The sequence below is a fragment of the Bidens hawaiensis genome, unplaced genomic scaffold, assembly GCF_021521415.1.
Source record: "Bidens hawaiensis isolate Kalapana, Puna unplaced genomic scaffold, B.hawaiensis_p1.1 tig00004618_1, whole genome shotgun sequence".
Taxonomy (NCBI): Eukaryota; Viridiplantae; Streptophyta; class Magnoliopsida; order Asterales; family Asteraceae; genus Bidens; species Bidens hawaiensis.
This window is the reverse complement of record NW_027491282.1, coordinates 1,493,539-1,519,164: the sequence shown is the minus strand read 5'-3', so window position 1 is coordinate 1,519,164 and position 25,626 is coordinate 1,493,539. Positions and strand designations below refer to the sequence as shown.

The window sequence follows — 25,626 nt, the reverse complement described above, 5'->3', positions numbered from 1 at the left end:
CGTTAATGCAAAATTATTAGTAAAGATGACACTTTGAATCTTTCTACATGCATATCACTATATAACTAACTACCTCCTCGCCATTTGCTTAATTCTCGTCAACAATTCATTCTCATTCTACTACGTTCTTTCAACTCTTTAATTTTATTGCACACCACAAATAATGTTGCAAGTTGGTCTATGCCTAATTGCAGCTTTATTTGTAATAAGCATTACTCATTGGGTTTATAGATGGAGTAACCCAAAATGCAATGGAAACCTTCCTCCTGGCTCAATGGGTTGGTCGCTACTTGGCGAAACTCTACAGTGCTTCTTCACCCCGAATCACACTTGCGATACCCCGGCTTTTATTAAGAGCAGAATAAAAAGGTAATTCGTTTGTTTTCTAGGAGACGGATTTAAATATACATTAGAGGTTGTATATATGACACATGTAGATTTTTATATTGCATATTTAAATGAGTAAGTTGCGACGGGTGCCCCGTAATTATGATTAAAAATTTTGGAACATAATCCAACCTACTTGCACATATCAATTTAGGAGATTAAAAATTTTGAATACACTTCGGACAACTTATATAAATTTTAGTTAAAGAGTATATATATATATATATATATATATATATATATATATATATATATATATTAATCATTCATATTATAACCCAAATTCTAGCAATTAAGAGATTGCTACCTCAATGTTTGCTATGACATGTGTGTGTTGAACGTCTTTTAAGTCATGGAAACCCCTAAGGCTCTACTCTAGATAGCGCTACGTACCGGCTACTGCGCTAGGGAAAGCAGATTTTATTGTTTCCACAAGAAGCATGTGGTCAGTATTATACGCAACGAATTGACTTATCATAAAAGCGAAATGCAAAAGTTGATTGTGGAATGTTGAATTTAGATTGAGACAAACACGTACAAAAGGGAAGTTAACGAGGAATCACTGATATAGTTGATAAACATCAAAGTTCAAATGACTTTTAATTTATATTCAAACCAGGTGATCAAATTCTTATTATTATATTTTTTTTATTATTATTTCAACTCATTAGTTCTTCAAACTTCAACATAATAAAAAAAAAGTAAGTGATGGATTTATAGGTGCATAAATAACTAATATGAAATCATAAAGTGTATACGAAATGTAGTACTGATCATTGTGTTTAAGGACTTCAAGTCATTAGATTGTGATAATATTCAATTTTATTATAGATATGGATCTATATTTCGAACTAGTTTGGTTGGGCTGCAAGTTATAGTATCAACAGATTCAGAACTGAGTTATATGGTGTTTCAACAAGGTCAATCCTTTGAAAGTTGGTACCCGCCGAGCTTTACAAAGGTATTTGGGAGCCAAAATCTATCTTCTTTATATGGGAGCTTGCATAAGTATCTCAAGAACATGGTGCTCTCTGTAGTCAGCCCCGAAAGCCTTAAAAAGATATTGCCTGAAGTTGAAAGTGTAGCAACAAGACACATTGAGGGGTGGGCTAATAAAAAAACTGTGGAATTGAAAACAGCAGTTGAAGATGTAAGTAAATCTGATTTAGTTACAAGTTATTAACTCATTTTTATGGGGTTTTTTTTCTTTTTTGGTTTAATCAGATGATATTTGAGCTCATCGGAAAAATGTTGATAAGTTATGATTTAGAGAAGTCATTGGTGAATTTGAAGAAGAATTTTGAAGCTTTTATTCAAGGATTAATTTCGTTTCCTTTAGAGATACCGGGGACTGCTTTTTACAAGTGTCTACAGGTAGACATATGATTTACTACTAGTACAAAAGATGCCATAAGGCGAGTTGTTTTGGTCAAAGGATGTGGTTGTGGAACCACACCATTAGCCTTGCATCTTTTAACTCCAAACTGTACTTTTAAGGTTTGACAAATATGGGGGCCAACATGTTTACTTAGAATAATGAAAACCACTTAAGATATAATGTATTATTAAACGACTATATATAGGAGTGCAGTGAGATAAATACAAGGAAACATAATCAAATACAGTCTCCTAATTACGGTTACAATAAAATAATCAAAATCGAATAATATATTCTATAATATCCCCCCCACCGGCAGTCAGAGTGGTAGGAAGTCGGATGATTAGACTGGAGAATAAAGCTTGTGAAGATACACAACCGGTTGTTAAGTAGAGCAGGTACTCGATTGGTTGTAGGATCAAAGAAGATCGGCGGAGTCTTGACCTAGGTCAGGCGGCTAGGCATGATGATATATTCTAACTAGCAGTATAATAATCAAACTCGAATAATGTATTTTATAATATTCCCCCCGCAGTCAGAGAGGTAGGAAGCCGGGCTCTTAGACTAGAGAACAAAGCTTGTGAAGATACATAATTGGTTGTCAAGTAGAGTAGGAAATCGATCGATTGTAGGATCAAAGAAGATAGGCAACATCTTGACCATGGTTAGACGGCTAGGCATGATGACAGGAGCTACAACTGCGACAGTAGGAGCTATGACTGAGTTGGCCGAAGCAACGATTTGACAGAACACAACGGCAATTTTTTTCTTCTGAAGAAAGAATAAAACTAACAAAATAAAACTAAAAATATATTTCTTTTCAATCGGTTAAAAGAACACAAAACTTCAAGTTAGAACAAATGAGATGTTGGAGATGAGGGTTGGAACCTTTATTAAATTTTTTTATTCTAAATCAAATTACGTAAAAGGAAGTTATTGGACCAAACGAAATGAACAGAGACAAAATAAAAGACAACCAAAGAGAATCAAAGAAACACTAAAATAAAACTAAGAAACTCAAAACTGTGGTTGACCCGGACCAAAACAGAGGAAAATGAAAGAAAGAAAGAAATTGCTATGGGTTTCCTCTAGCCGATGGACATTTAGATTTGACTCTTTAAGAGACAACGGCGACAAGAAAGAAATAAATACATGCGTGTACAAACGTCCACGATAGGACGAGAATGGTGCAGGGCCGGCCTAGGGGTGAGGCAGGGTAGTCGACGGCCATAGGCCCGACACCCGTTAGGCCCGATTTATTTTTTTTATAAAAAAAATTATATGTATTTTTATGAAAAAAAGTATGTATAATCAATGTTTCAACATAATTACATGGCCACTAGCTTGGTCTAGTGGCAAAGAGGTATGACCTCTAACCAAGTGGTTGTGGGTTCTAGTCTTACTTGAGACATTTTTAAGTTTATTTTTATACAAAGCTTTTTTGCACAACTCAAATCATAACCAAGTAAGTCCACTTAAAATAAAATTGTTTAAACTCAACAAAATGTTTCTTTTACTTAAAGCTCAAAAATTTTTTTTGCCTTTGACCCAAAAAAAAAATTCGACTTCTCGGAGCCGGCCTGGAATAGTGGACGAGAATAAGAAAAAAAAATGAAACAAGTCAGAACCTTAAGACTTTGATACCATGTAGAATAATGAAAACCCCGTAAGGTATAATATATTATTAACCAACTATATATAGGATTATAATGAGATAAATACAATGAAACATAATCAAATGCAATCTCCTAATTACGGTAACAATATAATAATCAAACTCTAATAATATATTCTATAATATTATCTCTAATAGTGTAAAGGTGTTGGTTGGGAACCGCACCTTTTGCCGACTTGGAACCCGAACCACTAGGGCTGTAAGCGAACTGAATCGAGCAGGACGAGACATTATCCATGTTTATCCGTTAAGCTTTTCACAGACAAACGGACAGTTCACGAACACTCTATCGAACAAAAATTCGTGTCGGACCAAACCGAACTGGGCGAGACATTATCCATGTTTATCCGTTAAGTTTTTTCTTGGACAATCAGATGGTTCATGAAAATTCTACCAAATGAATATTCGTGTGTGTCCGGTCATTAAGGAATTGAGTTTGTCCGTGTCCGTTCGTTAGTATTGTAAACGGACGCTAATGGACTAATGGACAAACGAACACACGAACACTAATGAACAAACAAACATTAATAGACACTAATGAACATTAATGGACAAACAAAATTAAACATATTAAAATACTTAACATAAACACATTTGATATTTCAACTAGAAAATAAAGATAATATTTTTTTTTCCAGTTTACTAAGAAACCCAATATACTCATCTATACTAGACGGGTACTCGCGTGAAGTAGCGGGTGTTTGAACACGGGCCCTGTTAATCACGTGACAATTATGAGTGTTCATGCTTTGTTTTAAAACCTTGAAACCGTTTAAACCGGTCATCGGTTCGGGTTCATGGTTGGGTTGTTTACTTTCAGTCTGTTGGCCGGTTTCAATATTTTCAAACCATAGCAAACGGTTTGACTCGCGTTTTATACCAAAATCGGCCAAATGAAACCAGACCAGATTGTAAATGTTGAATGCATTTTAATCTTTTTATTATATAGTTTTAGATATGTTTTGTTATATATATTAAATATAGTTAAAATATAATTGAACAAAGTCTTTTTTAATGCAAGTAAACTTGGCTATTACAATTTTTAATTAACCTAATTCCAATATAATTTTTTGTAATCCTTGTTATTTCGTCTCTTATGTCTTCAATCAATGGTTACCATTTATGTGGCTAAAGTTATCATTCTTTCTGTTATGATTCTCTCAAGTATCAAATTTTATTAATACTGAGTTAAAATGATGATACAGTTAAATTAATAAACATTTTAAACAAAGTTTATTATCAAAGCATAAACTTTGCTATCAAAACGGAACTAAACTGTTAATAATAGTTTGGTTTCAATTTTCAATGGTTTAGTTTTGGTTTTGGACGAAAAAAAATGGGTACCAAACAATTGGGCTCACAAGCTTAACTTAAAATCAATCAAAACTGGCATTGAACAATGAACACCCCTAAGTAACGTATTATTTTTTTTCAAATTGAAAAATTTATAACAATATCATACTCAAATTAAAGAGGTTATTTCCGTTAAAATATTAACGTAAAAGGTTATTGTCGTTTAAAAATCGTGGATGGGAAGTTGGTTTAAAATTGAAACTAAAAACATATTGAACCTGTCCCATTAAAAGTGGTATAGTTTGAAAAACACAAAGTTTAAGGTAAATTGAATGATTACTTTTTTGCATAACAAATGACAAAAATGCCTTGGTAAATTGAGTCCATCAATATTATTTATTAATTCTAATTGTGTGTGTTTAAGGGTAAACTTGAAAATTGACTTATAAAATTTGAAAGTGGACATTTGTAATGGGACAAATAAAAAAGAAAATATGGACATTTTTGATGGTACGGAGCGAGTAATATGGTTAAATATAAGAGAGAAAACTTGTAAGTTGGGTGAATTGTGTTTAAAAGACAATTTTACGCTTATTTACACATGTGCTTTAAGCATTAGACTACCAAGTATGAATGTCTCTTTGCTTCCCGTTTTATAGTGCAACGTCAGCGTCACATCATACCTCACTTCATTCCACCTTCTTCCATAATATCAAGAAAATAGTCATCAATTCAACATTTTCCTTTCTTTTCAAATAAAATAATAATTTTATTTTATAAAAGTTATTAATACACTTAAAATGGAAAAAATTTAAAAAATTTAAAAATATTACATTACATATTAAATATTAAATAAAAAACATAACTAATTCGTTAATAAGTCGTAAATATGATCCGCTAAATCCGGCTTAAGAACATTAAAATATAATGATAAATTTGAACTTATATTTTTTATTAAAAAAACAAAATAAATATACAAAATTTGAGTACGGTAATTCGAACAGATTTCAAACTTTCACACCCAAATGAATTCAAAAACTGTGTTAATTCTTTTATAAGTAAAATAAAACAGGTAAAATGAATTTATGTCAAATCTTTTCATTTCTTCTTTTATTAAAAGTTTTAAACCCATTTATCCCCAAATAACAAAAAAAAAACTAACCTTTTCACCAAACACCCCATCTTTCTTTTCACCAAACATCTCATATTTTCAACTTTTCATCCAAACATTAACATTAAGTTTTAAATATATATATAATGTGTAGTTTAGCGGCATTTTAAGCGTGGAAATTTCCACAAAAAGTTCACCGCCGGGCGGCACCAAGAAAAGAGGAGTGGTGTTTGCCGTCGACGTCGCTTGCCAGGTTATCTCTCCCGCGGCATTACGGCATCCACTCCGTTTAGTCTTAGCATTTATAAAACTCTTAAAATCAAACGTCTTAATTTACCCTGGTATCATATATTATATATTTTGTAGATATCATTAGAGGTGAGATCAAGAAAAAACTCTTTTTAAAGAGAAAACTTAAAAACTCTCAAAGAATTATTTTTAACTTTTTTTAAAAATATGTTTATAGTTATTTATTTCTTTCATTCTTCATATATATATATATATATAGATAGATATTGATATTGTTCAAAAAAATCTCGTTGATGTAGTGCAATAGTATGTATTACATAAATCCAAGAGTGTCGTATTGCATAGAATACAACACTATTGTACATATTTGATACATGCTATTGTATATATGTAATATAAGACTATTGCACATATCGAATGCACGCTATTGCATATATGTAAAACAATACTAACAGCATTCTCAACCCATCCCCTAAAATTATGTGAGGGGAGTTTGCAAATTATAAGGTGAGGTTTTGAGTGGTTGTGAAGGTAAATTATAGGGTGGAGAGAGAAGAGTAGTGATTTTTGTAAATTTGGGAAAACTTTGTTTGCCTATATTTATATTTTAATATTTGTTGATTTGGTTATTTGTAGAGGAGAGAAAAAACTGTAATGATAAAAGTATAAAAATTATGATTTAATTGAACATGAGAGAGAAATATAGTGATTTTTAGTGTAATTATATAGATGAGAATGGGGGACGGAATGAGAATGCTCTAATGCACATATGCACTACATCGACTTTTATTTTTATTTTTTTATATTTTTGTATATAATACAACACTATTACACATATACAATACACAATATTGAATATATACAATTAAACACTATTGAACATATAAAATACACACTATTGCGTATGTGCACTGCATTGACTTTTTTTTATATTTTTTCCGGTGAAGAATATAAAATATAAGAAGGATGAAAGAAAAAAAAATGATACTATTTTTTTTTTAAATTAAAAATATTTCTTTATAAGTTAAAGTTTTTTAGGAGCTTTCTCTTGATCATCTCCAATATAGATATGCCTAAAAATGAAAATTGTAAACAAAAAAAGTTTCGAATATACAAAAAAAAGTCTCAAAGTACAACGTGCGTGCGCACGCGCGCGCGCGCACACACACATATATATATATAAAGAGAGAAAAGAGTTCAAATAAAAAACAATAGTTTTGTGAGAAGTGTGAGAAAACTTTAAAATAAAGTACACCACCTAAATAGGACACTATACCATGTAAATAGGAAACTATACAACTTTTAGAAGCTATCAATCTCAACCACTAGATCCTGGATCCAAGGGTCTACATCTATTCTTATGCGTCTCACAAAACTATTGTTTTTTACGTTAACCCTACTATATATATATATATATATATATATATATATATATATATATATATATGAGTGTGATCTAGAGAGAACTTCTCTTAAATAGATAACTAAAGAACTAATACTGAATTATATTTTAACTTTTAAAATAAAAATATTATGTAATTTTTTTTCTTTCATCCTTCTAATAAGTTGATATTGTTCATAAAAACATTATCGATGTAGTACATATGTGCAATAGTGTGCGTTTCAGATATACAATAATTTTTTATTGCGTATAATACAAAACAATTGCATTATACAATACATACTATTGAATATGTGCAAATAAAACATTATTGCTTGTATACAATACACACTATTGTGTATATGTAATACAACACTAATGCAAATATGCACTATATCGATTTTTTTTATTTTTACATACAAAATTACACTATGGCACATATACAATATAAAAAATTACATGTATGTTATTTAACACTATTGAACAAATGAAATACACACTAGTGCACATATGTAATAAAAAAAAGTTGATGTATTGCATATGTGCACTACAACGAGTTTTTTTATTTTATTATTATTTTTATATTTTTTTCTAATGAACAATAACAACATATAAGAAAGATGAAAGAAAGAAAAATTAATTTTTTTTAGTTAAATTAAAAATATTTATTTATTAGTTTTCTAGTTATCTCTCTAAAAAGGAATTCTCTCTTAATCATCTCCCTATATAGATATACTAGTTTTTGTCCCCCGTATTACGGGGGCTGTTTTACATTACTCGTTTTTAATGTTTATATACTTTTTTGAGTTTAATTTTATTCATTGTAAGGAAATTTATAATATAATTAGAGTTTGATGATAAAATGGTTTCACAAATAACTAAGTTGTTATAACTCGGATTAAAAGTTATTTGGGTTTGGTGAGACCCAAGACCCGCATATAAATAACTATTTGAGTTTAATTTTATTTATTGTAAAGAAATTTATAATATAATTAGAGTTTGATGATAAAATGGTTTTACAAATAACTAAGTTGTTATAACCCGGTTTAAAAGTTATTTGGTTTTGGTGAGACCCAAGACCCGCTTATTTTTTTACTATAAAAATGTTTTTTAATTTTAAATAATATCTTTTAAAAAAATCATATAATAATTTTTAGTATATCATATTTTATAGGATTTTCACATCAATAATTTGGTGAGAATAATTTTTAATTTAATGAGATGTTATAACCCGTTTAAGAAATATATGGGTTTGGTAAGACCCATACCCGTGAATTCGGGTCAAATGCATGAGAAACCTCAATTTAAAAATTAAGCAAATCTGGTGACTCCAATAAAAGGGGGAGCGACCACATCACGACACATAGGATTTTTATGTTTTCGTTTGTATATATTATAGATATACACTCAATAAATGGTTGGCTAATCATTTTCCGATAAAAAAAATTAACTAAATTTGAAAACCATGTCAAAGGTAGTTATAGTTAAAAATTCACTAATAAAACCATTTTTTTTTCACTTTATTATAATTGTTTTAAGTTTAATATACTAAGTAGGGATTACTCCATAGAATGGTAACTAACTTTGAAATTTGTTCCAACCAGGTCATTGATAAAAACTTTTGTTCCAATCAGGTCATTGAACTTTCATTTTTATTCCAATCCTAAATATTTTACCTAGATAGCAGGTAATCTAGGTTTTTTTTTTTAATGTTTTTACTTTGCATAATAACTTTTAAAGGTTGCAAAAATTAGTAAAAATGCGAAATATAATTTTAAAATTCCGAATTTGTAAAAAAATTCGGAAAATTAAGGTTTGGGTTAGAACGGGTCAAGGTCGGAACGGGGTTCGGGTCATTTTTATTTTTTTTGAACCAACGAATCACCGCGTTTTCAACACGTTACAACTCGTTTTAACAGCAAAAGCTCGTTTAAGTGATTCTTTTAGTTTGTTTCAGCACCTAAAAGCTCGTTTAAGCGATTTTTAAGTTCGTTTCAGCACATAACAGCTTGTTTAAGCGATTTTTCAGTTCATTTCAGCACTTAACAGCTCGTTTAAGCGATTTTTAAGTTCGTTTCAGCACCTAACAGCTCGTTTCAGCACCTAATCGCTTAAAAGAGTTGTTAGGTGCTGAAACAAACTTGAAAAATCGCTTAAACGAGCTGTTAGGTGCTGAAACGAACTGAAAAATCGCTTAAACGAGCTGTTAGGTGCTAAAACGAACCGAAAAATCGCTTAAACAAGCTGTTATGTGCTGAAACGAACTGAAAAATCATTTAAATGAGCTGTTATGTGCTGAAACGAATTTAAAATCACTTAAACGAGCTGTTAGGTGCTGAAACAAACTAAAAAATCGCTTAAACGAGCTGTTAGGTGCTGAAACGAACTTAAAAATCGCTTAAACGAGTTGTTAGGTGCTGAAACGAACTTAAAAATCGCTTAAACGAGCTGTTACTGAAACGAACTGCAAAATCGCTTAAACGAGCTGTTAAGTGCTGAAATGAACTGAAAAATCGCTTAAATGAGCTGTTAGGTGCTGAAACGAACTGAAAAATCGCTTAAACGAGCTGTTAGGTGCTGAAACGAACTTAAAAATCGCATAAATGAGCTGTTACTGAAACGAACTGAAAATCGCTTAAACGAGCTGTTAAGTGCTGAAACGAACTGAAAAATCGCTTAAACGAGCTATTATGTGCTGAAACGAACTGAAAAATCGCTTAAACGAGTTGTTAGGTACTGAAACGAACTGAAAAATCTCTTAAACGAGATGTTAGGTGCTGAAACGAACTTAAAAATCGCTTAAACGAGCCGTTAAGTGCTGAAACGAACTGAAAAATCCCTTAAACGAGTTGTTAGATGCTGAAATGAACTGAAAATCGCTTAAACGAGCTTTTGCTGTTAAAACGAGTTGTAACGTGTTGAAAACGCGCTAATTCGTTGGTTCAAAAAAATAAAACTGACCCGAAACCCGTTTCGACTTTGACCCGTTCTCACCCGAACCTCAATTTTCCGAATTTTTTTTGCAAATTTTCGGAGTTTTAAAATTGTATTTCGCATTTTTACTAATTTTCGCAACCTTTAAACGTTATTATGCAAAGTAAAAACATTGAAAAATTAAAAAAAATCTAGATTACCTGCTATCCAGATAAAATATCTATGATTGGAATAAAAATGTAAGTTCAATAAATTTCAAAGTTGGTTACTATTCTATAAAGTAATCCCTGTGAGGTATATTTAAAAAAATATATATATCAGCAAAGAAACACAGTATTCGAGTATGATGAAATTCAAAAAAGTAATGGGAAAAAGTGTTTTGTGTTTAGACAAACCGGACCCAATCTCACCAATTAAGCTCTATATATAGCTTATTTTTAACATGAACCGATTCAATTTTGCCATTGTAATGGGCTCTTCCAAAACCTCGTTCTTGATCCTAAGTTTAATCAGGGAAGAAAGGCGGTGATGGTTATGCTCAAGAACATGTTAGAAACAAGATGGGCTAAGCCAAATAAGGTCAACAATGATTTCTTTGATTATGTCCTTGAAGAACTCAAGCAAAATGATACAATCCTTACGGAAGAAATTGCTTTGGACTTTATGTTTTTGCTATTGTTTGTAAACTATGAAACAACTTCCAAAGCAATAATAATGGCAATCAAGTTTCTAACAGATAACCCTCGGGCATTGAAGGAATTAACGGTATATGTAAAGAGTTGAGTGTTAAATCCATAAAAGGATTTCATACATGTAACACATATATCCTTGTTATTTAATGTAGGAAGAACATGAGAAAATCCGAAGGAAGCGGGAAAACCAGACGGTTGGACTTTCATGGGAAGAATATAAGTCGATGACGTTTACCTTTCAGGTTAGATTAGAAGATTCATACAAAATGGCGGTTAATCGGTTATAACCATTTGATTAATTGTGAAATATATAAAAAGATTACTCAATTTAAATTTATAGTTGAGTAAATTTAGGGAAGGTAGCTTGAATTTAACTAATCAAAAACTATGTTAACTGATTAAATGCTAAATTTAATTAAAACAATGCTGTTGTGATAGGCTTTGCATGTAAGCTTAAGTCCTTAACAACACCATATTCATCACTCAAGTTTAATTAAATTTGACTTTTTAAAAGGATCCAAAGTTTCTGAACCCTAATCTCATACGTATGATTGTATCATCGTTCTTTGATCATTCTATCAAAAATCTCTTGTTCTTGTCTCATTATGAGTTTTATCCGATTGAAAGATTCAGGAGAACCACTGAATTATTTCGATCTGAAAATGTTTCACGACGTACTCTGAGTTTATCAATGAACTAACTACATAACTTTCAGCTTATCAATGAAACACTAAGGCTGGCGAATATAGCTCCATTACTATTCAGAAAAGCAGTAAAAGATATCAAGTTTAAGGGTAATACTAAATATATGACATATATGTTTCTAGATGCATTAAGATTCATAAATGTTACTGATATTGAAGCTTGCTTAATTCAGACTACACTATCCCATCTGGTTGGGCGGTAATGGTATGTCCCCCTGCTGTCCATTTAGATCCTGTGAACTATAAGGATCCGCTTAACTTCAATCCATGGCGATGGGAGGTACGTAATCTATGTTTATACTCGTACATCATTTAGAGAAATGGTAATAAACTTCTTGTGAAATAAGTGTATCTCAACTTTCAAGCAGGCAAAGGATTTGAAAAGTGCATCAACGACTTTCATGGCTTTTGGAGGTGGCCAAAGGTTTTGTGTTGGAGCAGATTTTGCTAAACTTCAAATGGCTGTTTTTCTTCATTGTCTGGTGACCAAATATAGGTAAAAACAAAGCAAGAATACATTATTGTGCTAGAGATAAAATTATATATATATATATAAATATATATATATATATATATATATATTAACTTGTTAATTTTCTCCTTTCCAATCTCAGATGGCAAGCAATCAAAGGAGGAGATATTGTACGAACTCCGGGTTTACAATTTCCTAACGGATTTCATGCAACATCTGAATCTAGCTACGTTTAATCATCAACTATCATAGTTTCAACCGTGTATACAATCCATATATCTCTGTATAAGGACTTTGCCACATCAGATAATGAAATATATTATAACCTGCACATGTGTATCTTCACTTAGAATATATTGCTTAATTAGTGTTAGGGCGTTGAATCTTTAATACTGAACACTTAAAGAGGAATTTAGATGCATAAAAACAAAACATTTAAACTCTTTTCGCATAGGATAACAAAGCATTCAACGTCTACTTCTGCTATTCTAGCCATGTTTGTATCCTTAATGATGATACTACAACTAAACAAATAACTAGCAAAAGTACTGTCATTCCTCTATGTCCTTCTCTTAGTACGAAAATGCTTATGCCCGTGCTTGTACGCTGTCTTTGAGGTTCCATCATCACGTCTAGAATATATGTTTTCGTCTTCCATAACATCTTCCTGTTTACTTGCATAAAGCGGATGCTGCGTGATACTTGCATCTTTAACTCGCTCGGATTTGTGTTTGTCCCTCTTGAAATGATGATGATGGTGCTCAGTTTTGTGTTTGTCTCTCTTAACACTATTATAAGTACCATCTGAATGATGTTTTGTTTTCTTCTTATGATGTCTAACCAAATCAACTACCCTGTGTTTATTAATGTGTTGGAGTTTTCGTTCATTGTCCCAAAAATGGTCTTCCCACCAGTCGTAAACGGGATCAAAAAGTCCGGTTTCGTGTAGAAGCTAGATTAGTGTAATCACTAAAAGTCATAAAAATGAAAAAAAAAATAGAAAGTTAAATAATTAACAAAAAAATCAGAAAGTGAAATTAGAAGTAGCTTAATTACCAGTAGGGAAGACTGCCAAAAACAGACCAAATAATAGCATCCAGGTCATACAAATGTGGCGTATGTGACAACCAATGTCGAAGAAACCCGAGCATTTCATTCTGCTTGCATCGAGTAATGTAACAATCAGATCAATAAACATTTATGGTAATTTAATGAAAGTTAGATTAAATATTTTAACCTGCAAGTTTTTCCAGTGATGAAATCCACCATATACTCCCAAACCGAGTGCCAAAATTCCTCAAAACCTGCAAAGTAGCCTTGTGCACCCTCCTCGCCCTCAGGCGGTTCCCATGGAATCTAAAATAAATAATATGCAAGCAGATTAATGAAATATTGTAAAACCATAATTTTTTGTTTGTATAGATTATATACAGATACAATACCTGTGTTCCATTGTCAAGAACTGTGGCGGTTGTTGTAAACTGGCACTCAGCTCTATCAGTTTCTTGATAGTCCGAATCTTTCAATATAGCTGCAATGTGATGTTTTTTTTTATTTGCAACAGATTAGCATACTATTTATAAGCAAATGTGGCAATATGATGGTTATACCGGCCATACCATTACACACATATTTGGCAGCTTGATCTGTTGTTGGTTGCACTTTAAAATATCGATTTACAACTTCTCTTGGCTTCATGATGAAAAATTGTTCCTGTACAAAAGTGTTCAAATTAATTATTCAGAACAAAATATCCTTAAATAATGGTTTAGTTTAATGCATACCTCCATTTGACTGACACCTCCAGAGCAATCAAACTGCAAAATATAAACATGTATAATGAAGTCTGTAATTTTAATCCAATACTTATATTAAGAACACATATGTTAAAAAATATTATTACAGTTAAGCTGTAGGAAGCTTCCACGTCACCGGTGTTGTTAGTTGTGATTGTGGGAGTCCCAAATTGAGTGAGGGCTTCAAAAGTGGGGACTCTGATGCTTAAAATGTTCCCGGGACTCCTGCAACCAAACAAGATATACGAGTTGTTGTTTAAAATGCAGAATAATAATGAATTTTTTTTTAAAAAATGTACTAACCTTTGATACACATATTCTATATCATCAGCACTCAGTTCTATCAAAAGGTTTGAGTTTACGACTTCTGTAACTCCTATGGAAAATGAATGGCTACTTGCATTCTGCATAAAATTTAATTAATTGGTGATTAATTGTTTATGTAGATATGTATAAACATACATATATAATATATATTCAGAATCTAAGGAACCTAACTGGATGCTCATTTATCCTTTCAAATCTTCCTACCACATCATAAAGAGGGAGCTGATATCTACGGATCCTATCCTGATCCGACTGTAACATTCAAGTTTTAAAATGAACAGGTTAAAACAGCAACAGCAACAACAACAACAACATTAATAATAATAATAATAATAATAATAATAATAATAATAATACTCACATCCCAATAGTTCCATAACTGATTATGCAGGCAACTCATAAATGGTATATTGCAGAAATTTGGATGGTTTCTAAAAGCTTCAAAGCTTGTGCCAATTTTATTGCATTCGAAACAGAGCAGCTCCCTTGTTGGAAGTGATATCCACCATTTGAACTAAATTCTATTAAATAATTTCCATAGGTTTTTAAATTATATTATAAAGTAGTTTTTACCTGGCACGTTGTGCCGGACAGATCGGTAAAACTCAGACATTGGTAAAACCCAAGCGTTGAGCCGAAACATTCCGTTTTCTGGTTTCGGTTAATAAACGAAAGTATGAGTTACTATGAGTCGGGCTAGTGTTGGGCAAAATGGAATTGGGTTATGGACTTGGGTTATGAAGGAAAGAGGAAAAGACCAAGGGCTTAAGCCCATGATCTAAAATTATATAAGTCATTAATACCCATTTAATTTCATTTCACATATATTTCATACACCTCCCAAAACACACACTTAAGCTTTCTCTCTCTAGCAAAAATCACCAAGTAAAACCGATCCCGATCCAAGGTATGATAGTATTTTGTTGTATGAGCTTAAACCCGTTAGATATAATCACGCAACGACGAGCCGACACCGTCAAACCGTTAAGGGAAAAGGGTAACGAATTACCCTTGATTCGTATAGCCCGTTCGTTAAAAGAAGATAACGAATTAGATGGACCGATTCGTTACCTGGACTGGTTCGCTATGGACTGATTCACTAAGAGTCCAGTTCGTTAGAGGGATTCAATTCGTTACAGGAACCAGTTCGTATGACAACCCGATTCGTTAAGAGTAATGTAACGAAAACATAATGACAAGAACACTCCCTGGACTTAGAAAAAGAATGATTTAATTACAAAGAAGCCCTTGAACTTTTAAGTTAGCTAATTAATTAATGATTCAAAATCCTAATGGAAAATGTGTTAAGACAGTTAACCCCAGCCAGGGGCTCTACCCCTTGGACCCCGCTAGGGGCTGCCGCCCCTAGAACCCCGCTGCCAGGGACGCTGCCCCCGGACCCCTTTTGTTGAGGGTTATAATTAGACTAGAAACGCGATATGGGTAGTAATAATTAATTGATACGTGTAATTGTTATACAGTTAGTCGTGCACAGCTAAGGAAAGGAATAACAATTAACGGTGAACGCAATCGAGTTCATGTGAGTTTCTAGCCCCCTTTCCTTGTTATGTTTTCGGGGCTGTGTGCATACTCGATGTGATTAGTTAATAAACTTACCTTAAGTGGTAAGTGTATGCCTTATATGATTATGTATAAATGAATGCTTGACGGTGTGTGAACGATATTCGGATATTGCATGTACCGTCGGGTGATAGTTGAAGATATGAATGATATGTATATAAGGTATGAATGATTGCTTGTCGGTACGTGAACGACCTTCGGATATTGCACGTACTGTCAAGGTATAATGTTATGTATAATGTACGAATGATATGTATGCATATTATGAATGAATGTAAGAGATAGTCAGGTACAGAGGAAAGGGACTGAGCCCTAATAATACTCAAGGTAGACAGGGATCGGACCCTAATAATATCCGAGGCAGAAAAGGGACCGAGCCCTTTATAAATCTCGAGGCAGAAAGGGACTGAGCCCTAATAATACTCAAGGCAGAAAAGGGACCGGACCCTAATAATATCCGAGGCAGAAAAAGGGACCGGGCCCTAATAATATCTGAGGCAGAGTAGAATAATGTAAAGTAGAGTTTAGAATAAAGTACGAAGGCAAGTACGTATATTATGAACGAATTACGACAATATGAAGTACGTATGGAAAATACGTAGTTATGAATGTATTGAATGTTGTATGATTAACTAGAACTCACTCAGCGTAGCTGACTTTCAGTATGCACGCAGGTGAGTAGAATGAGGCAACTTACTTGAGGGGAAGCACATGGCATGGATTTAAAGACACTGGCATCTCAATGAAGTTTTATGTTATGATGTTTTTAAAAGACAATGTTTTAAGTTTAAATGATTTGAATGCTCGTTAAAGACAAGAAATGATGGGTATTTAATATATTGGTTTGAAGTTTATTATTCCGCGAAAGTTTTAATTAACTCTGATATTTAGAACTGTGTTTATGAGTAAATCCAACGTCAGATGTGAGGCACCGGTAACGGGGCCTTACAAGTTGGTATCAGAGCAAAGTTCGAGAGATTTAAGCATCCTACATGCTGAGACTCGAACAGAGAATGAGATAAAAGTAAGAAAAGAAAGAAGATGCCAGTACGAGAATGCCATGTGTCACTCAAGCAAGCTAAGTAAAGGTAAAGTATGTGAATAAATTCACATGTAAAGTAGAATGATGAATGGATGTTTGCGTAATTTCTAAATAAATAATGTATGAATGATAGCTTAATGGCTAGGGATAGGAGTATGTGATGATATGAACTATTTGATTGTCTAACTGTTAGAAGTAGAATTAGCACAAATAGACTCATAAGAGGAAGTGTATAGGACACGGAAAGTAACGTGTGCAGCTAATCACAGTTGGCCACTGTTATTACCTGTTAACCTTACTATCCTTGTACTAAATGGTTCCTTAAGTGATAATGTTTGTGTTTCTAATAGAATACGAATGGCTGGAGCTAAGAAAGTTGCTGGAAGAGGAGGACGTACAGGACGTCGTAGTAGGCCACGCGTTGTCCGAGAAACGACAGTAGAAGCAGCTACTAACGCTGACGGAGAAGGAAGTGCAGCCGGTGGAAATCCGAGTAACAACGAAGGGTATCAACTTAACCCTGCTGTTCAAGCTGTCATTGCTCAGGCGGTAGCAGCTGCAGCGAAGAACTGGAATCCTGAAAAGTCCGCTGAGAAGTCGGGGGAAAAGAGTAAGAAGGATGATGAGGAGGAGAAGGAGGGATCAAGTGTGATTAAATCGGTGAAGGTTGATGATAGGAAAAGGGGCCGAGGTGGGTGCAACTACAAGTCATTTAAAGGTTGTGACCCGCCGAAGCTGATTGCCTTGGGAGACGCAATCGCTACACTTCAATGGATAACCGCCATGAATAAAATTATCCGAATTAGCGAATGCCGTCCCGACCAAGCTATGGGTTATGCTACCCAATCATTTGGTGATGAAGTCATGTACTGGTGGGAATCTGTTGAACAGAGGAAGACCAGAGAGGAGATCAAAGCTATGAGGTGGGATGAACTGAAAGATCTTGTGATTAAGAAGTTTTGTGCGGATGCAGAGGTTGAAAGGGTTGAAATGAAATTTTTGAGTCTGAAGGCGGGTAAGATGACACACCGCGAATACACGACGGAGTTCAGTCGCATTTCAAGGTTGGTGTCGGACTTGGTGAACACCGAGGCCAAGCGGATCAAGTGTTACCTTAGGGGTCAGCCGCAGAATGTTCGCGTCTTGGTCAAGGCTGGTAGACCGGGTACTTTTGATTCTGCTGTAGGACTCGCAGAAATGGTTTATGACGACTTGCTGGCAGATGATGTGATGGTGGAAGAGAAGAAGGATAAGAAATGGGTCGCTCCTGTCAAGCGCCCAGGTACTCAGTTGTGGAACCCTAGGGACAAGAGGCAGAGAGTATGGGAGAAGAAGTCGTGTAAGACTTGTGGCAAGGCACACGGTGGCGAGTGCAGGTGGAGTAAAGGTTCTGACGTTTGTTATAAGTGTGGGAAGAGTCATGCTGGTGAGTGCAAGTTTGGTACGAACGCTTGTTACAAGTGCGGGAAGGTGGGGCATTACGCTCCAGAGTGTACTGCGAAACCCGCATGTTACAAGTGCGGTAAAATGGGTCACTTTTCGAGAGAGTGCACCGATGGTGAGGCTGGAGGTAGTGGAAAGAAAGATGCTGATCAAGCGAGGCCGAGGACTAGGGCCTACATGCTGACCCAGGAACAAGCTAGAAAGACTCCCGATGTTGTGACCGGTACGTTCTTAGTAAACGGTATTTCTGCTTCAGTATTATTTGATTCGGGTGCGAATAGAAGTTTTGTAGCTACGACATTTAGTAAACTAGCTAAAATGAAAAGTTGTCGAGTGTGTGAAACCCTTATAGTAGAAACCGCTAGTGACACTTCAGTTAAACTAACGAAAATGGTTAAGAATTGTAAGATAGAATTAGAGGGACATGAGTTCCCTGTTACTTTGTATGTTATGACATTAGGAGGGTTCGATGTAGTTTTGGGGATTGATTGGTTGTCCGAGTATGAAGCTTAGATAGTGTGTATGAGTAGGATAATAAAGCTAAAGTCATTGGATGGTAGTGCAGTGATGGTTTATGGCGATAAGGAAAGTTCAGGGTTTAACGTCATTTCAATGATGAAAGCCGAAGGTTTGTTAAGGCGAGGGTGCGGTGCCTACCTGGCGTATGTTGTCAACGCTACGGCCGAGACTAAAGAAATGAAAGATGCTCCTATAGTGCGCGATTACCCCGAAGTATTCCCTGAGGATCTTCCGAGGTTGCCACCGGAGCGAGAGATAGAAATCCAGATAGATTTAATACCAGGAGCCCAGCCCGTTGCGAAAGCACCTTACCGTCTAGCGCCGTCTGAAATGAAGGAATTGATGTCCCAACTACAAGAACTCCTCGAAAAAGGTTTCATAAGGCCAAGTGTTTCCCCGTGGGGCGCACCAGTGTTATTCCTGAACAAGAATGATGGAAGTATGAGAATGTGCATAGACTATCGCGAGTTGAACAAGCTTACGGTAAAGAATAGATACCCTTTGCCAAGGATTGATGATCTGTTTGACCAACTGCAAGGATCAAGTTGGTTCTCATGAATAGATCTCAGATCAGGCTATCATCAATTGAAAGTGAAAGAGGCAGACATCCCTAAGACAACATTTCGGACGCGGTATGGACACTACGAGTTCCTCGTAATGTCATTCGGTCTAAAGAATGCTCCCACAGTATTTATAGACATGATGAATAGGGTGTGCCGGCCGATGTTGGATAAGTCAGTTATCGTTTTCATTGACGACATATTGATTTATTCAAGAAGTGAGTTTGATCATGCCGAACATCTGAGAGAAGGATTGGAGACTCTGAAGAAAGAGAAGTTATATGCTAAGTTTTCGAAATGCGCGTTTTGGTTGCGAGAAGTGCAATTTCTAGGTCACATGATTAATCCTGAAGGGATTACCGTGGACCCAGCTAAGATCGAGGCGATAACAAATTGGAAGACTCCCCAGAATTCGAATGATATACGAAGCTTCTTAGGGTTAGCTGGCTACTATAGGAGATTCATCTAAGGTTTCTCCAAGATAGCCGCACCGTTAACCGGTATGACCCGAAAGTCGATATTATTCAGTTGGGGTAAGTTTCAAGAAGAGGCTTTTCAGGAGTTGAAGAAGAGACTCATGCAAGCTCCAATCCTTGCTTTACCCGATGGTGATGAGGATTTGGTTGTTTGTACTGATGCTTCGCATCGTGGGTTAGGTTGCGTGTTGATGCAACGAGGGAAAGTGATAGCTTACGCGTCTAGACAGTTGAAAGTCCATGAAAGTACTTATCCGACGCATGATTTAGAACTAGCAGCAGTAGTGCATGCTCTCAAGATATGATCTTGAAGGCATTATCTATATGGTGCTAAGTGTACCATTTATACAGATCATAAAAGTTTAAAGTACTTCTTCGAGCAGAAGGAATTGAACATGAGACAGAGAAGGTGGTTAGAATTGATAAAGGATTACGACTGCGACATTAAGTACTACCCTGGGAAAGCTAATGTGGTACCCGACGCGCTAAGTCGTAAGAATGAGGAAGTCCTTGCAACAGTGAAGTCATACAAGTTGATTATGAACTCAAGTCTATTTGAAGAAATCATCAAGGTGCATTCAGAAGTGCTAGTAGATGAAGGACTAGTGAAGAAAGAAAGGATTTTCGGTCAGCAAAACGAGCTGATAGAAAACACGCATGGTGTTAAGACCAGGTTTGACCGTATGTGGATTCCACGCCATGGGGATCTCAGAGGTCGAATCTTAGATGAAGCTCATAAGTCAAGGTATTCGATTCATCCAGGAACTACTAAGATGTACCAAGATTTGAAAAGAGATTATTGTTGGCCGGGAATGAAGAACGATGTAGTAGATTATGTTAGTAAGTGCTTAACTTGTTTACAAGTCAAGGCAGAGCACCAGAAGCCTTATGGGAAGATGCAACCGCTAGAGATACCAAAGTGGAAATGGGTACACATCACCATGGATTTCATAACTATGCTACCTCGTACAGCTAAGCATCATGATACCATCTGGGTGATTGTGAACCGTTTGACCAGGAGTGCTCACTTTCTACCTATAAGAGAGGCTATCTCGTCAGAAACATTAGCAAGATTGTTCATTAAAGAGGTTATATCCAAGCATGGAGTACCGTTATCGATTGTGTCTGATAGAGATACTCGTTTTACTTCGAGGTTTTGGAAGAAGTTCCATGAAGCTATGGGAACAAGATTGAACATCAGTATGGCGTATCATCCTCAAACAGATGGACAGCCTGAAAGGAAGATCCAAACCCTTAAGGATATGCTACGTTCTTGTGTTTTAGACTTTTGTGGAAGTTGGGATGATCACCTGCATCTAGCAGAGTTCTCCTATAACAACAACTACCAATCAAGTATTGGTATGCCACCATTCAAGATGTTATATGGAAGACGTTGTAGAACTCCGGTATGTTAGGGGGAGATTTGTCAAAAGGATATGGGAAGTTTGGAAATTGTTCAAGAAACTTCTTCAAAGTTTGATCAGATTAAGGCATGAATGAAAGCTGCTCAAGACAGACAGAAGTCGTATGCTGATAAGCGGCGATGACCGATTGAGTTTAACGTTGGTAATATGTGAAAAACGTATATAATATTAATAACCAAGTTTTACCGAATTCACCTAAAAAACACACAATCGGCAAGTGTACCGGTCGCAATGTAGTTCGCAAGTAAGAACTGATATCGAACCTAGGACACTATGGGTAAACTCTAATTATTAAACCTAAAATATTACTAACCTAGACTTTCTTTTGATTTTTTAAAATTATTTTTATATTAATTAAACTAATAAAACTTAACTAATTAAAATTTAAACTAAAAATAAAACTTTATAAAAATTGGGTTTTACTAATATGCGAGAAACGACTACCTAGGTAATGGAATCCTACTAGTTAAACTTAATAGCTAACGAACTTGACTTGGTTGAAAAACAATATCTTAAAAATATGACACTAAAGATCACTAAAGTACGCTAGATTGCCTCCCGGCCTCACCAACGACACCTTAGAACTCTAATGACATGTGAAGCTCAATTGTTAAAGGGTTGGATCACCTCCCAGTCTCACCTTACCTAATAATACTATGATACCCCACAACCCAAATCACCTCCCAGTCTCTTCGGATACAATATATATTAATATAAAGTGGGTATTTTTAATTAACTTGAACAAAACTTGTATCACAATAATCTAAGGGACCTAGGATAACTCACTCCCGTGAAATTATTACCCAAACCCGCAAAAGACAAAGATGACACAACACTAAATTACCTCTCGCCTCTCTAGTGAAAGAACAATAAAATCTAAACCACTTTCAATACTTATTCCTACGATTTTTTCGACCATAAACCGCAAACAAGTTGAAAACACAAAGTAAACAACCTAATCATGTGTCTAACAATCACCAAAAAAAACTATTAAACACAAGTGGAATAAATATTAAAGTAAGAAACTAGATTTAATTACTCAACAATATTATGACCAAACCAATTAAAAACTTTTATCATAACATTAAATCAACCAACGTCAAATAATAGTTCGTCAAACCATTAGTCTAAACTAGTACTCAACCAATACCAAGATAGTATAAAATATTTAGCTACTCATAATAAAGTATGAAACAAAAATAAAATATAGTTCACAAAAATGATTCATAATAAAAATTAATAAAACAAACCAATTATTCTTCTTCTCGCGATTCTTTTTCAAAGCTTCCCCCACCAAATTATTTGGCTCTAACTTCACCTGACCCCCTTTTCACAAAAATTAATATAGATTGTGCTTTCTTCCTGTGACTTGTGTCGTAGAACAGTAGCCGGCCCCCCTTTCACAATTGTTCCACAGCCACTAGAATATATAATATATTATTCTTTATGCTTTCTGTCTTTCTCTCACGTGAGTTCCTCCACCAAATTCAAGAATCCCACAATAATGTTATTATATATTCTATGCTGTCGTCTCTTTATATCTATATTTAGTGTATTTGTAGGGGTTTTTTTTTGTTTATCTTTGTATCCATGTAATAGCTTTACAGCAACGGGCTTTCACCATTAATCTTTTGGCCCAAATCGATATTCCTCTTTACTTTGAAAGTCCATGTGACCAAACATAAGCCCAACCTTCCTTGATTTTGTGGGCCACTCTATCATTAGCCCATTAGAAATATTTTAACGAGCTCTTCTACAATTTGTAAAGAAATAAAACTCATAAGTAATTGAAGCATGGTTAACGTGTAATTTTATCTTTTAATAGGCATGTGAACATGAAACTCAACAAAATATGTGGCCATTTATTCCACCAATTATTATTTTGATGCCATTGTGGTCTCAAGTTTAGCATAAATACTTTAATTTAGCTCTTTTAAAAACTTAACCTTTAAAATCCAGTTATGAGCCAAATAGAAATATATTCAATAAAAAAGCTGGCTCAAAATACTTAAAAATGTAGGAAATATTTATATAATTACATGTATCTTTTAAACCATATCAAATATCCCCACACTTAAACCTTTTTCTTCCCCGAAAAATATATATATTGCAATGGAATCAGAATTCAAGACTAGTTTTCAAAACATATAGGTTATCTTTTAAGCACAGATAAACGCAAAAACTGCGATTGCCGATATTGTTATCCACTTAAACCCAGCCACCAGTCTATCAAGCCCCCAATTGCATTAAGCGCTTTAAGTTCAAAAACCACGGCTACACCTACCTTATCTCAGACAAAGAGAGCTAGAAAAACTAGAGTCAAAGCAAACTGGTTTGACAAATCACCATAAGCCAAGAACTCGTTGATGGTACTAAGTAGATGCACTCGGTGAAATTTGATGGATGAATGGTCTTGTGGAGGTCGTACGAGCTATTCCTAAATATTATTGGACTTTGTATGCTGATCCCCTAATGCAATGCTCTCGAACATTTCTTCGGCCTCCTCTATGGTGAGTTTATCGAGCATATTTCCTCCGACGGAGGTATTGAACGGCTGTTGGGTTTCGGGAGTAAGACCGTTATAGAATTTTTCAACCACAGCCCAATCGTTTAGGCCATGCTGAGGACAACGGCTTATAAGAGTTTGGAAACGCTCCCACGCGGAATAATAGGACTCATCGGGGTCCATATGAAAAGAACGGATTTGCTCGCGTAGACGTCCGGCCTTCGATGGAGGGAAATACTTCCTAAGGAACTTGGATTGCAAGTAGGCCCATGTGGCGATTGAAGCATTTGGAAGAGAGTCGAACCATGTAGCAGCACATCCAGAAAGTGAGAACGGGAATAATTTAAGATGAATGACGTCAGACGAGATATTATTAATATTAAAAGTTTCGCAGATCCGCACGAATCGGGACAGGTGTCCCGGAGCATCTTCATCATCCAAGCCGTGGAACTGAGCAGAATTAGTGATAGAATTCATGACGTGAGATGGAATTTGCCAGTTTTGGTTATTAGTCGCAGCAGGTCAGACAATTGCAGATCGGGCTCCCATGATGCCATCGCTGGCTCTAGCATGAACAGTTTGTCTCGGCGGTGGAACGGCGTCGCCCATATCTATTCTAAGAGTAGAGACGCTAACCTGGATGTCGGTCGAATCGCTCTCGCTATCAGTAGTCTCCTTAAGTCGCTCTTGAAACTCACTCTCAGGCTCTTTTGATGCAATGAATAAAGGTGGGCCTTGAGAACGGGTATTATGCATAAACTAAAATAAAAAAATAATTTATAATTTTTTTGTTTTTAAATTAACTAAAACTAAAGGCAAAAATAGCAAGTAAAAGCACCTAAAGGAAAAATAACAACTAAAAAAATAAAATAAAATAAAAAAATAAACAGATCAGATAATCAACTCGGTTTAAGCAAAGAATTTGTCGGTGTCCCCGGCAACGGCGCCAAAAACTTAATGTGTGAAAAACGTATATAATATTAATAACCAAGTTTTACCGAATTCACCTAAAAAAACACACAATGGGCAAGTGTACCGGTCGCAATGTAGTTAGCAAGTAAGAACGGATATTAAACCTAGGACATTATGGGTAAACTCTAATTATTAAACCTAAAAGATTACTAACCTAGACTTTCTTTTGATTTTTTAAAATTCTTTTTATATTAATTAAACTAATAAAACTTAACTAATTAAAATTTAAACTAAAAATAAAACTTTATAAAAATTGGGTTTTACTAATATGCGAGAAACGACTACCTAGGTAATGGAATCCTACTAGTTAAACTTAATAGCTAACGAACTTGACTTGGTTGAAAAACAATATCTTAAAAATATGACACTAAAGACCACTAAAGTACGCTAGATTGCCTCCCGGCCTCACCAACGACACCCTAGAACTCTAATGACATGTGAAGCTCAATTGATAAAGGGTTGGATCACCTCCCAGTCTCACCTTACCTAATAATACTATGGTACCCCACAACCCAAATCACCTCCCAGTCTCTTCGGATACAATATATATTAATATTAAGGGGGTATTTTTAATTAACTTGAACAAAACTTGTATCACAATAATCTAAGGGACCTAGGATAACCCACTCCCGTGCAATTATTACCCAAACCCGCAAAAGACAAAAATGACACAACACTAAATTACATCTCGGCCTCTCTAGTGA

General features: G+C 34.8%; 1 protein-coding gene and 1 pseudogene across 1 annotated transcript; one reads left to right on the top strand and one right to left on the bottom strand.

The window, feature by feature from the left end:
* The first annotated feature begins 163 nt into the window (after window positions 1–163).
* On the top strand, window positions 164–12,512 carry LOC143627267 (cytochrome P450 87A3-like). The gene is made up of 9 exons (XM_077097127.1): window positions 164–369; window positions 1,219–1,537; window positions 1,612–1,761; window positions 10,922–11,173; window positions 11,253–11,342; window positions 11,816–11,894; window positions 11,978–12,084; window positions 12,173–12,300; window positions 12,419–12,512. The coding sequence occupies exons 1-9, from the start codon at window positions 164–166 to the stop codon at window positions 12,510–12,512; spliced, it is 1,425 nt and encodes a 474-aa protein (XP_076953242.1).
* Window positions 12,513–12,835: 323 nt separating this feature from the next.
* On the bottom strand, window positions 12,836–24,706 carry LOC143627266 (protein HAPLESS 2-like; annotated as a pseudogene).
* Window positions 24,707–25,626: the final 920 nt, after the last annotated feature.

Coding starts and splice junctions, on each gene's coding strand:
- LOC143627267 (XM_077097127.1), top strand. CDS start 164: ATGTTGCAAGTTGGTCTATGCCTAATTGCAGCTTTATTTGTAATAAGC. Junction 370..1,218: donor ATTAAGAGCAGAATAAAAAG/GTAATTCGTTTG, acceptor ATTTTATTATAG/ATATGGATCTATATTTCGAA. Junction 1,762..10,921: donor CTTTTTACAAGTGTCTACAG/GTAGACATATGA, acceptor AAGTTTAATCAG/GGAAGAAAGGCGGTGATGGT.